Genomic DNA, 14,780 nt, shown 5'->3' on the forward strand with positions numbered 1-14,780 from the left:
AGCTCACAGTAAGGTAACATGAATTCAGCACAACAGAAAATGTTTTCTTAATTGGAGACCCTTTTGATTTTGGATTCTGTGGGAAAGGCACCTTTTCTTTAAAAAAAGAGGCCAACTTCAAATAAGAACTACATTAATTTTATTGATTAGAAGTAATACCTGAAATTATTTTGTAGAGGGGAAAATTAAATTCCTTTATGAGATGTGTAAAATTTTGCCAATGATATGAGGTATGTGTTCCAGCTTTTCGGTGACCATTTGTTAACATACGTGCATAAAATAAAGTCTATTGAGAGCTATATTTCTTACCATTTCAGAGAAGACATATTTGTGAGCCTATGGGATATTATTATAAGACATTATTATAAACCTGAAGTAGTTTAATATTAACTTGGCAATAACCAGGATCCTTGGCCTCAGTACAGTAATATTGATAGGCTCAGCTACCTCACACTGGTGTATTAGAGTCGTGGGTGTGAAATTTTTAATCTTAGTATGAAAATGATAAGAACATCAAAGAGTCAAGGGAGGGAATGAATCCTGCATATAGGCCATCAGCAATACAAAACCTGAATGCATGACTGAGGTACAGTGAATAAGAGAATCCTATTAACAAGTTTCTCTTTCCCAGGCCTACAATATTTTGCCTGCACAATATGCCTGGTAGTCTAGCCTAAGTGGTTTTGAATAGTATGCTAAAGCTGATCAAACTGTGAGGAGACACCAAATGGCATCAAATAAGTAGTTAATCAGAAAAAATACGCACTGCAAAACCACAAACTAAATAAATCTGGGTTTGGTGATCACACCAATGTGCAAACAGACTAACTAGTAAACTAGCATTACAATTTGTTTTATTTAATTCAGCTATTATTTGATTAAAGTTGCAATAAGTGTCTTTTTTTTAATGGAAGATTGTTATCTAATTGTCTGTGCACAGTACTGTAAGAAGATTTCACTAATTACTGTCTCTCTCCTTTCATTATTTCTTTCACTGCAGGTTCCTACAGTCATACTAACTCCTAACAGGAGCTTTGAGACTAAATTCATAACCAGTTTCTTTAAAAGAATTCCAGTGCTGCTAATGTGTACAATGCTTCGGGGATCCACTAGCCAGGGCACCATGCAAGGAGTGCATTTGGCACCCTTAAGAAGACTGAATGCATGACAGGCCCATGATACTCAGATACTTCACTGCTCACAGATAAAGCTGTGGGCAGCTCTATGAATGCCAGTCACTTCCCCTCCCTTCTCCTGCAGTACCCAACTGCATTTACCCATCCTTCTACCTGCCCGCCCACCCCCTTGCTTTTCTAATACAGCATCCTTCACAGTATGATATGAATTATTTGACTGTGGAGGGCAGCTCACATGTACAGGGCTACAAGATCAGGCACTGGCATACTGGTCTAAGTGTTTCTTCTTTGCCCCCACAACACTCAGCTTCAATATCACATGGGAGTCAGCCTCATGGAGCTACCAATGCAGACCCAGGGACACCTGCATGTAGCTTTCTGGTTAGTGGCAAATCTGTGGTATAGGCAGCTGATAAAAGAGAAAGAAAATGAGAGAAGAAAACCAGATTAAAAATAATAAGTGGGTGTGTATATGGGGAGGAAGCACTTGGAAAAAGGGAATAAGAAAAATGAGTATTGACAGCAACCATGCTGGGGCATTATGCACTGCTAGTGGATGCAAATGGAGCATTTATACATTAACCCATTAGTAGGGAGGATCAAACTTCAAAAGGTTGGGAACGACTGGTTCAGCAGCTTGACATCAAGTATGCACAACAGTCACCTATGCTGAAAGGTTTAGTGTCATTAATTAGCAGTTGTGATTAAAAGGGAAACAGATATGGTGCAATAAATAAGATTTAGTGCACTCAATGCTATAAAATCTAGAGTATAATAAGTTATTGTCTCCGCTGTGAAGTTACTTTCCCTAATTCTTTTTCTAGAGAAGGGGAAACAATTAACCCAATGACAGTGAACACTAAAATACAGATGATATTTTGGTGGTTAGTTTAAATGAATGAGAATACTGTAATTCTGCACAGATTTCCTGGAAGATTTTATTTCATGTGTTTTATTAATCCTAGGTATGCACAGAAGGGCGTCTTATCTTGGAGTTTACCTTTGATGATCTTATGAGAATAAAAACATGGCACTTTACCATTAGACAGTACAGAGAATTAGTCCCACGCAGCATTCTAGCCATGCATGTAAGTAATCCTTTTTCCATTTGACCTAATGCAAAGAGATGAGATTATGTTTTTAAAGAACTCCAGCAAATTTCACAGCCCAGGCAATTAACTATAAATATTTTGTTCTGACTGCAACCGCATTAATTTATAAGCCCTTCTTTCATCGCTCTCCCCTGTTTCTCAGTGTTTCGTGTAAGACTATATTGTAACTATATTTTCACAGTTATTTTTCACTTCGCTCTAATACATTTTTTCTTGAATCCCATTTTGTCATCGTGGGTTGCATGACAAAGATTTGGGGCCAAAGTCTGCTTTCATTTATATTGAGGCAACTCCACTGAACTCAGTGAGCTTTCATCACTGTAGCTGAGGGAAGAATTTCCCCTTAAATGTGAAAGCTGATTTTTATACTCACAGGAGGTAGCAACTACATACATACACACATTTTTGGTAGAGATGGGCCCAAACCAAAACTTCGGAACCTGATTCCAGATCCTATTTTCACATTGAAAGCCCCTTCTCTGTTATGACATGAACCAGAATTCCAGAGTACTTTTACATTGTTACTCCTGGGGGCATTCTGCACCAAAAACTTAAAAATTCTGTTAACAATATTTTAAAATTCTGCAAAATTCTGAAAATCTTACATAATCATGCCAGTTTCAAGTATTTTGGTAATTTGTTTCAAAATACCTGTGAGCAAGCATGTCTGTAACAATACAGACACACACAAAAATTCCCCCAGGATCAGAGAGTTAAAGAAACCCCAATGACAACTCAGTTCCTGTTTCTCTGCCCCCTTTCCCCCTCCCCAGAACCCAACAGGGAGCCAGACACCCACAACGCCTCCCCCCAGAGCCCACCTGCAAGGCCCCCACAACCAATATACCTGAACCTCCTCCTCCCCAGAACCCAACCGTGAGGCTCCCCTTGCCCAGACACCCATTCCCCTCTATCCCCCAGAGCCCAGGGATCCAGAGGAAGAAACAGCTTCATGCTCGGTCTCAGGCTTGCAAGGAGTTTTCTGCACACCACCCTCTCCTTCCCTTAGGGCATGCTGGGAACTGCAGCTCCCAGGAACCTTCTAGCTCACTCTCTCTCCTACCCAGCAGCATCTTCTATGTGTAAGCTGGGCCCTGCCAGTCCAGTGGCTCTGTACAAATACTGAAGTCAATGGGACTCCAGCTGCACACAGTGAATTGCAGGATCAGCGCCATAGAGGTTTTAAGGACATAGGCCCAAAGATATTTATATTCCTAAATATACAGATAGGCACCTAGTGAGATTTTCAGAAGCACCTAAGTAGGTGAAAATCCCACTAATTGCCTATCTGCACCTTTAGGCTTCTAAATACCTTTGAAAATCTAACCCACAGTCCCTACCAGAAGATCTGCTAGTCTGTGGCCTGATCCTACAAGCCCTCCGACACAGAACCCTCATGAAAGTAAATGAGAGTTTGCACAACTGGGTTAATCACTTAAAGCAAGAGTTATGTATTTAGAAGAATGTGATACAAAAAGATTACAAACTTGGGGATGGTCACTATCTCGTACTATATCTTTTGTACAGTGTCTACTACACTGGGGTCCCAATCTCAGTTAGGATCCCTAGGTGCGAATATAATATAAATAATGGTAATTTTATATAAATCCATTTAGCTTTTCAGATGAGCTGGAGCAGAGGAGGGAGTTATAGAAAGACCATCTGAAATGGACTTTGTCTTACAACAAATTAGTATTGCTTAATATTAGAAATCCAGTAAAAGACCTCCAGAGTGGTTTTATTTATTTAACTTTTAACTCTAGCCTTGAAATGTAATTTTTCCACAAGAGTGATTTCCCCCCACGAAAAACAAACCAAAAGCAAAGTGCCAATTTCCTTGCTTCCTTCCTACTTAGGCACAAGACCCTCAGGTGCTGGAGCAGCTGTCCAAAAACATCACCCGAATGGGTCTGACTAACTTCACCCTCAACTACCTCAGGGTAAGCGCTACTGCACTTGCCAGTTATTGTGAGTAATTTTAAAAGGTTACAAGCATTGTTGAGCCAACATAACAAAAACAGGGTCTAAGACAGTCAGGGAAGGTTGGAACCAGCCCTTAATGAGGGTTGCGGGGAGTAATATTGTGATTGGAATTAGGGTAACAAAGCAGCACATAGCAATGTTGGGGCTCAGACCTGCCCTATTGAAGTGAATAGAAAATTTATCATTGACTTGAATGGAAGCTGGATCTGCTCCTGTGTTTTTCCTGGGCTTTCTTTTCAACTTTGCATAATTTAACAGGATTTATTGTTTGTAAACTAGAAGTTTTCCATCCTGTTTTGCTCAGATTTCTTATTTGTTTTCTCTTGTCTCTACTCACTGTTTCTGAGAAAACTGCAGCTAGTTCTTACCACCATCCAGTGGTCTCAGCCTCCTTTCTAGCTCCCTAATAAGAAACAGTATTAAGAGAAGGCACATGTCCAGCTCTGAAAGCAGGCATACCCTCCATGCTTCCACCCTGCTTTGCCTCTGGGAGCCAGAGTTCTTTCCTCAGCTTTGCACTACATTGTCTAAATTTTTTTATGATTAAATAATGCATTTGTTCCCATTGCTTTCTGAACCTTGAAGTGCATTCAAAGTTTGTTAGTTTATTTTTATTTTCTGAAAGTATTCTCCTGTGTGGGTTCACAGTGCACACACTGAAATAAGAGTCTGGGAAGTTAATATTGTTATGGTTAAAATGCAAATCATTTCTAGTTTTGGAAATATTATTAAGACAGTAAAATGAGGCAAGGTACCTAACAATGCACCAGTGGACACTAGTAATTGTTTGTTTTTCCTTTTAATTAAGTGAATAGTTATTCAAAATGTTTGGGCTTTTAGAAAAACAAGAGTATTCTGGAAGATGAAAATGTTATCAGCCCAATGCAGAGCTGCACAGAATAGCAGTTAAATCAGCTGCAATTCAGTGAGGGTCATGATTCTACAAAATGTTCCAGGCAAACAGAGACCTGCACCAAGCAGAACCCCACTGAAATCAGTGAGGCTCTATGTGAGCACAGGGATAACTTGCAGGACTAGGGTCTAAGGTGAGATCTCACCAAGACGTCTCTATGGCTATGCCCTTGTTCCCCCAGTTGACTAGATGGTCATTGCTAATTACTTATTTAGCATCAGATTAAAAACAATAGCTCAAATGCTACTCTCAGTTATACAGGGCAAGTTTACCCCAATGGAACTGAGAGCAGAATTCAGCACAAAACCTGAGGTGAAATAAAACAGCATATTAGAAGTGTTGCAAGTAGAAATTCTACAATCAGATGTATGTGTGGTGGTGTTCCGTGTGCAATCTTATATGGTTCAGGGAGTGCCATTTTGAATTTGCAACACTCTATCACTCTAGCAACTGCCAACACCTTACAATTCCTTTGCTACATGTTCTCTAACTGTTGAATGTGAGCTAGACTAATGAAATAGGCAGAAACTCTGAGATATAGATTAGTGCACATTTGGCATGAACTGTCCATGCTGGTATCATCCTGTCGGCAGGGGGCGGGGGAATGGTATCAATATAAGCACTGGGACGATACACAGTGAAGTGGAAGGGGATTAAATGATGAAACCTTACCTTTTTTTTTCTTCCGGAGTGGTCTAGTTTTGTTAGTTTAATAGGCAACATTAGGTCCCTGAGTACAAAGCTTTCGCTGACTCTTGGCCATGGTGATTCCAAAAGGAAATCTTTTTCGAGGCAGTCTCTGCTTCTTTCTGCTTTGTAGTGATGAATTGATCATTCTGCTCTTTTCAGATCTGCAGCTCATCATTGGCGCTCACATGAGACGATACACTTCCAGTTTGATTTACTTCTTTTCCCATCGTTTTCTTCTGTTAATTTTGAAAAAAAATCCCTTCCTAACCCAGAGCTGTAAAATCGTTCACTGAAAAAAAAAATCTGTTAAATGCAGCTATGTTTAAGTTTTTAAAAGTCAGCATTTTACCTGATTTTTATTTAAACCTTTCTGATGTTTAATAATTAGTATTGTTATGTATTTTTAAATAAGGTTTTAAACATAAGCCTGTACATGATTTGCATTTTTCTTTTCTGCATGCTGCAAAGGCTTGTGATAATCATAAGAAAAAACTTCACTGATGGGCAGAATTAATCATTTTTATTCTCCAAAGCACACACAGCAGTGAGCTATGCTGCAGTCAGCTATGCTGCAGTCTTTTTAAAAGCAGAATTTAAACCTTGATTTAAGATACTGCTGTTATAAAGGTGTAGCGTGTATGTTGTACTCTGTAAACACTATAGTATAGCATATCCCTATTATTTGGGATAATTACAATTTCGGCTATTCAAACCTTCAACCTGTGTACTCTGTTTTTTCTTTATTCACTTTGAGTTGGTGGAAATAAAGCTGCTGTGCTTAGAGGAACATTAATTTTGTTAAAGGCTGGAGGGAGGTAGAAATCTTAAAAATATTTTCTTGGAAACTTGAAACAAAATTTACAGCCCTACCAGTTTTGCCATGTTGGATTTGGCAAATGTGCTTTCTCCCCACTCCCTCCTGGTTCTGTAAAGAACATGGGTTTTCTTTTGGTTTGGTTATTACCTTGTTTTGTACCAGCATAATTGATTAGCTTATCAGTGAGGTCAGCATGCTTTGCTGTAGCTCTTGCATAGGATTCATTAGTTACTGGTAGTCCTCTGAGAAACAGTGAACGATACCTCATAGGTTTTAAATTAATATCAACTACTGTTTTTATTTTGTTTCTTAGCAAGTTTTGGATATTGTAAAAAATCAGATATTAAGGCTAAGAACTATATCCTACCCTCAATCAACACTCTAGGTAAAGAATAGGAGCCCTATACAGAGAGAGAGGATGAACATGACAGTCCATAGAACAGTTCCTATCAGATTGTAAGAATTTTAGGTAGGTAAATTGTTACCTGTGTGCTTTGTTAGATACTCAGCTACGCCCCTTAGGTATGAATTTAGATACATCTAATTTACAATGGACTTGAACCAAGTCTGAACAATAGGGATATACTTGGAGTACCATTCCCTTATATTTTAGAGCTCAAATTCCTCTCTGTCCCTGTCCCGTACAATTTCATATTCCAAAAAACAAAGCTACATTTCTCACATACTTGAAGTTTAAAAAAATGTCACTCCAGCTTTGTAAGCAGTTGCGGCTAGATGGAACCTTTAGGCACAGCCCTATGCTGTCCATCAGGAGCCCAGAATTCCTCCTCTGCTTCTCCCTTGCTCTGGGGAAGGAAGGGAATGGAGTAGTTTGTTACAGCTCTTTACCAGATGTAGATATTCCATCTTCCCCTCAAGCCAATTCAGCTCTACTCACTTGTGTGTTGGGGTGAGTGCAACCAAAGCTCTGCCCATTCCCCAACCTCCGCCCACCCCCTGCACAGGAAGAACCAGCTCTGTAGAGTCAGCCCTCCCCACCCAATGTCTGGGCAATGATCCAGGCAGGCCAGAGGGGAAGTGAGAGGTCTTTTTCTCCCATATGTCCTTGTATGAGTGTGTTAAACCCAGCCATGATCTGAGCCTTAATTATAAATTATCCAATTCTCTATTATGCACCCCAATAACAAAATGTCACTATTGCAAATGTCAATTTTGGGGGCAATAACCCCTTGAGCCCAGGTTTTACTTAATTGGTTTCTCACTAGACATTTTCAGACTTCTAGTCTTAGAAGGCTAACATAATAAATTATATAATGGGATAACATTTTGAAAGGGGACACTTAAATTGCATCCACACTGTTTATATGCGTACCTGTTATGCATGCACATTTTAAATTTGTACATGCAAAATATACACTTATGCATAAAATTATTCCTTTTAATGTGCCATTAAGGAGTTTGCATGTATAAATATGGGTGTTAGGACAAAATATTTGAGTGTCATTTAGGGGTTCTGCTCAGGAAGTTTGGTCCTAGTTCTGCAATTATTTGTGGTACTATCTGATCAGTATTTCACTGTTATATTGCACCCAAAAAAACTATATTAAAAGAATATTAAAGTTGCAATGTCAAGCACTCAAAAGTTAGGAGGTGCCAGAATTAAGGTTGCCCTCTTAATTGTTCCCCCTTGTGCATTATCATATAGTCCTTATTTACATGTTCACATGCTATTTTTTCCCACAGAACTTCTGCCTCATTTAGTGCCCATGATAGCTGGTCCTCATTGAATGGGTAGCTATTCAATATTTCTTTTTATCTTCATAATTCAGTGTGTGGTCCCATGTATTATTTACTGCAAACCATCTAAACCCCACACTGAACACAGAATTATTAATTTCCTCATGGGCTTTTCTAAGGTGCTTTCATCATAGTATCTTCGTCCTTTACAGATGTTAATGAATTTATATTCACAACACCCCTATGAGGTGAAGCCAAGGATTAAAGCCAAAACTGTCAAATTGTCAACTAATTCTGGGTGCCCAATTTCAGAGATTTAGAGCCTGATTTTTCAGAGGACTTAGAATGTTATAACACTTCATATATTCAGAGCAGAGCTCCTGTAATTGGAAGAGTTGAGCACTTTTGCAAATCAAAAGAAAATGAGGAACATGCTGTTTCCCCATGTGAAAAGTTTTGTTTAAGTGACTGGCCCACTCTGTGACAGAAGCAGGGATAGAATTTTTCTCCAGAAAGTCTGGAGAATTCAATTGCCTTAACCATGAGGCCATCCTTTGTTTTCCTGGAGTTCCCTGCCCCATTCACCACTTGAGTTCAAATTTTAGCAACAAATGAGGGAGGGGTCCTAATATTCCCAGAGCAAGTCCATCCTGTGCCCTGAAAGAGGGACCCTGTAGAAACAATAGTATGTGATCATGTAATTAAACACTGTCAGAATGTATACACACGGGTGGAGTAGAGGGGGCACACCAACCTTATTTCTGGCATTTCCTGACTTCTGAGAGCTTGACTTTGCAACTGTAATATTTTTGATGTAATTTCCTATGTTTTTAATATAAGTAGAAATTGAAAAAACAGAAGTTTAATAATGTGGAACCATACCAACTTCCAGCGTGGGTCATCAGGAAGTTTGGAATCTTTAGATCAGAATGGCACAGTTCTCTACTACTGGAGCTCCACATGAGCTAAGAGAAAAGGAGGACTTCTGGCACCTTAGAGACTAACCAATTTATTAGAGCATAAGCTTTCGTGAGCTACAGCTCACTTCATCGGATGCATACAGTAGAAAATATAGTGGGGAGATTTTATATACACAGAGAACATGAAACAATGGGTGTTACCATACAGACTGTAACAAGCGTGATCAGGAAAGGTGAGCTATTACCAGCAGGAGAGCGGCGCGGGTGGAGGGGACGGGGGACCTTTTGTAGTGATAATCAAGGTGGGCCATTTCCAGCAGTTGACAAGGACAGTAGGAGGGGAAATAAACAAGGGGAAATAGTTTTACTTTGTGTAATGACACATCCACTCCCAGTCTTTATTCAAGCCTAAGTTAATTGTATCCAGTTTGCAAATTAATTCCAATTCAGCAGTCTCTCGTTGGAGTCCATTTTTCAAGTTTTTTTGTAGCAGAACTGCCACTTTTAGGTCTGTAATCGAGTGACCAGAGAGACTGAAGTGTTCTCCGACTGGTTTTTGAATGTTATAATTCTTGACGTCTGATTTGTATCCGTTTATTCTTTTACGTAGAGACTGTCCAGTTTGGGCAATGTACATGGCAGAGGGGCATTGCTGGCACATGATGGCATATATCACATTGGTAGATGCGCAGGTGAACGAGCCTCTGATAGTGTGGCTGATGTGATTAGGCCCTATGATGGTGTCCCCTGAATAGATATGTGGACACAGTTGGCAAAGGGCATTGTTGCAAGGATAGGTTTCTTGGTTAGTGTTTTTGTTGTGTGGTGGCAGGCTGCTGGTGAGTATTTGTTTCAGGTTGGGGGGCTGTCTGTAAGCAAGGACTGGCCTGTCTCCCAAGATCTGTGAGAGTGATGGGTCGTCCTTTAATGGTAGCTGTGGAAGGTGGACCCACCACTAGAAGGGGATGAGATACATAAAGCGCCAGCGGTGTCACAGCAATTTCCTAGACAGTGAAGGAATGTTGACACTCAGGACTCTTGGGTTCAACTCCATGTTCTATAGGGGATTGTGCTCTAGTGGTTACAGATCCTTCTGCCTCTTTCCCCCACCTCAGCCTTTTCCTGTTCCCTTCTGCTCCTGCCATACACATCTGTCTCCTCTGACTCCCGCCTACCTGCCTGCTGCTTGGCTCCTGTCCTGCTCCAGCTGCTAATCTCCACCCAATTCATGCCCCTGCTCCTCCTGAGTCCTGCCCATGCCTCCTCCCTTTCCCACTTCTACCTTCTCTCCCTCCCCTGAATCCCAGTCAGGCTGTTTCCTCCTCCTCCTCACTGCCTGGGCACCATCAGTGGGCATTGGGAGCACAGGAGCATCTGCCTGCTCTCGGTTCCATTGCCACAGCCCCACGCAGCTGGGAGGAGCAATGTCAAGGAAAGTCTGGCTCAGCCCCTCCAGCCCCAGGATGGAGCATGCTCAGTTGATCTATGAAGATGAGCATGCACAGCTCAATTAAAGGTAGGAGCAATGAGGGGATGGAGCACGTTCAGTGCAGATGAAATCTCCAGAGATTTAGCTGATGAGCTAAGTCTCTGCAGAGCACATACAACCTGAGATTTACAATTTGGCCAAATTTGGGTGATTTTTCTGGGGACAGCAAAAGGCACAGCTCTGACACTAAGGTGACCTTCCTGCCAAATGTTTAGTCCCTGCTCCAAAGCATGGAGGTGCCAGAACTTTTCAACAAATCAGTTATAATAGTTTTATTTTTTAACATGTGCAGAAAAAATTTATTTTCTCTTAAACTCATTCTCAGAAATGGCTAAATCATTTTACCTGAAACTTTCCAGAAACTTTCAGCCTGAGGGAAAGGCACCCTCCTTGAGAAATTTCAGTCCAACTGGATTGAATTGGCAAAGTTATAAGCAACTGAAAGCAGGCATGGCCCAATATCTAAACAAATACTTTGCCTCAGTCTTTAATAAGACTAAAGAGGATCTTAGGGATAATGGTAGCATGACAAATGGGAATGAGGATATGGAGGTAGACATTACCATATTTGAGGTAGAAGCGAAACTCAAACAGCTTAATGGGACTAAATCGGGGGGCCCAGATAATCTTGATCCAAGAATATTAAAAGAATTGGCACAAGAAATTGCAAGCCCATTAGCAAGAATTTTTAATGAATCTGTAAACTCAGGGGTTGTACTGTATGATTGGAGAATTGCTAACATACTTCCTATTTTTAAGAAAGGGAAAAAAAGTGATCCGGGTAATTATAGGCCTGTTAGTTTGACATCTGTAGTATGCAAGGTCTTGGAAAAAATTTTGAAGGAGAAGGTAGTTAAGGACATTGAAGTCAATGGTAAATGGGACAAAATACAACATGGTTTTACAAAAGGTAGATCGTGCCAAACCAAACTGATCTCCTTCTTTGAGAAAGTAACAGATTTTTTAGACAAAGGAAACGCAGTGGATCTAATTTACCTAGATTTTAGTAAGGCATTTGATACCGTGCCACATGGGGAATTATTAGTTAAATTGGATAAGATGGGGATCAATAGGAAAATTGAAAGGTGGATAAGGAATTGGTTAAAGGGGAGACTACAACGGGTCCTACTGAAAGGTGAATTGTCAGGCTGGAGGGAGGTTACCAGTGGAGTTCCTCAAGGATCGGTTTTGGGACCAATCTTATTTAATCTTTTTATTACTGACCTTGGCACAAAAAGTGGGCGTGTGCTAATAAAGTTTGCGGATGATACAAAGCTGGGATGTATTGCCAATTTAGAGAAGGACAGGGATACCCTACAGGAGGATCTGGATGACCTTGTAAACTGGAGTAATAGTAATAGGATGAAATTTAATAGTGAGAAGTGTAAGGTCATGCATTTAGGGATTAATAACAAGAATTTTAGTTATAAGCTAGGGACGCATCAATTAGAAGTAACGGAGGAGGAAAAGGACCTTGGAGTATTGGTTGATCATAGGATGACTATGAGCCGCCAATGTGATACGGCCGTGAAAAAAGCTAATGCGATCTTGGGATGCATCAAGAGAGGTATTTCCAGTAGGGATAAGGAGGTTTTAGTACCGTTATACAAGGCACTGGTGAGACCTCACCTGGAATACTGTGTGCATTTCTGGTCTCCCATGTTTAAGAAGGATGAATTCAAACTGGAACAGGTACAGAGAAGGGCTACTAGGATGATCCGAGGAATGGAAAACTTGTCTTATGAAAGGAGACTCAGGGAGCTTGGCTTGTTTAGCCTAACTAAAAGAAGGTTGAGGGGAGATATGATTGCTCTCTATAAATATATCAGAGGGATAAATACCAGAGAGGGAGAGGAATTATTTAAGCTCAGTACCAATGTGGACACAAGAACAAATGGATATAAACTGGCCACTAGGAAATTTAGACTAGAAATTAGATGAAGGTTTTTAATCATCGGAGGAGTGAAGTTTTGGAATAGCCTTCCAAGGGAAGCAGTGGGGGCAAAAGATCTATCTGGCTTTAAGATTAAACTCGATAAGTTTATGGAGGAGATGGTATGATGGGATAACATGGTTTTGGTAATTAAATATTCATGGTAAATAGGCCCAATGGCCTGTGATGGGCTATTAGATGGGGTGAGATCCGAGTTACCCAGGAAAGAATTTTCTGTAATATCTGGCTGATGAATCTTGCCCATATGCTCAGGGTTTAGCTGATCGCCATATTTGGGGTCGGGAAGGAATTTTCCTCCAGGGCAGATTGGAAGAGGCCCTGGAGTTTTTTCGCCTTTCTCTGTAGCATGGGGCACGGGTCACTTGCTCGAGGATTCTCTGCTCCTTGAAGTCTTTAAACTACGATTTGAGGACTTCAATAGCACAGATATAGGTGTGAGGTTTTTTTTGTAGGAGTGGTGGGTGAAATTCTGTGGCCTGCGTTGTGCAAGAGGTCAGACTAGATGATCATAATGGTCCCTTCTGACCTAAATATCTATGAATCTATGAAAATGCCAGACAACGATAGCCAGAGGAATCTACAGTCTACCTGTGCTGCCTATAATCTGTGCTGCCAGAAGTTGGGACTGGGCTACAGGGGATGGATCACTTGATAATTACCAGTTCTGTTCATACCCTCTGAAGCAACAGGCATTGGTCACTGTCAGAAGACAGGATACTGGGTTAGATGGACCTTTTGTCTGACCCAGTATGGCCGTTCTTATGTTCTTAATCAGGTCATACTGCCACGGAATTTCTAGTGAGGCGAACACTATATTGCAGGAAGTGTTTATTTTAGTGGCAATCACAGTAGCTTGTATCCCTCCCTTTTGTGTGTCTACCTCTTTGTACGATAAGATAGTACTTTCTGAATGGAAAATTTGATGAAGTATGCATCTTTGACAATCAAATACAAGGTAGTTTTTAAAAAATATAACGTTCTTTAATATACAGTGTCACAAAACGCTTTACAGCAAGAATCCTTCCATCATAACCTGAAGAGAAAGGGGAAAAGAAGTTCTTAAGAAACAGTTTACAGAAAAGAAATGATCAAGATGAAAGGGATAGGGGGCTAGCTCAAGTAAAAGATGAACATACAACTAAGCTATATTGTAAAGAGGAGACCAAATCTAGGGTAACAGAGTCAAGAGATGGATACAAGGTCATAAAGTTGTCAATTATAATTGTCTCTTATGTAGCACTTTTTATCCATCAATCTCAAAGCACTTTACAAAAAAGGATACATATTTTGTAGATGGGGAAGCTTAGGCAGATAGAGGAAAAGTAGGCCGGAGCAAGTGTCTCAAGAATTTTGAAAACCAGGAAGGCAATTTTTAATGGGATTTTGAGATGCAGAGGAAGCCAGTGCGGATGCCAGTAGTATAGATATGGATGATCAGTTCTGTTTCTTGGCATAGTATTTGTTTCTCTAGATAATAGGAATTTAGGAAGACAATAAACAAGAGGGAATGGTGGCAGCAAGGGAGTAAGTGATTAAAGCATTAAGCATTTCAAGTGAGGCAGAGACAAATTCTATCAAAATTGCGGAAGTAGTGAAGGCAAATTTTCACATACAGGACACTGTGATGGGCTCTTGGGTCTTAGTTTAAGAGAGTCCTAAAAGCAAAATATATTGTGCATGAATTCAAACTGACTATTGGTGCACTGTGGACATACAAACACATGATCTTGGGAGCAAAATTAAGGTCTAGATTAAAGAGAATGGGAGGCTGATAGAGAGATTGAGACAAAGAGGTCTTCAGTCTCTTCAGGAGTGGGAAATCAGGGTATAGCATGATGTGGGCAGTTTAGAAAAAGACAGAAAGATGGTAGAGAGAATGTTAGGAACGTTATCTTGGGAGATAAGATAGAAGGAGGGGAAAAAAGAGGGCCAAAATAGAGCCTTAGGGCAGTTTTTAGAGGACAGGATGAATAACCTATACTAGAATGCAATACAATCATAAATAGTACTAAGACATGAGAATTAGGGAAGTAGGATTATATGAGGACCTGACAATGCCAATCCCAAC

General features: G+C 40.3%; 1 protein-coding gene across 10 annotated transcripts in view; it reads left to right on the forward strand.

Annotated features, from left to right (window-relative positions):
* LDB2 (LIM domain binding 2) overlaps positions 1–14,780 on the forward strand; it is a 283,223-nt gene that overhangs the window by 219,671 nt on the left and 48,772 nt on the right. For all 10 annotated transcript variants that reach the window (XM_074951638.1, XM_074951641.1, XM_074951636.1 and 7 more), the window contains exons 4-5: positions 2,102–2,224; positions 4,105–4,188. In XM_074951638.1, coding sequence (XP_074807739.1) covers positions 2,102–2,224; positions 4,105–4,188 — 207 coding nt within the window. The remainder of the gene's footprint in view (positions 1–2,101; positions 2,225–4,104; positions 4,189–14,780) is intronic.

Source organism: Natator depressus, chromosome 4 (assembly GCF_965152275.1).
Source record: "Natator depressus isolate rNatDep1 chromosome 4, rNatDep2.hap1, whole genome shotgun sequence".
Classification (NCBI taxonomy): Eukaryota; Metazoa; Chordata; order Testudines; family Cheloniidae; genus Natator; species Natator depressus.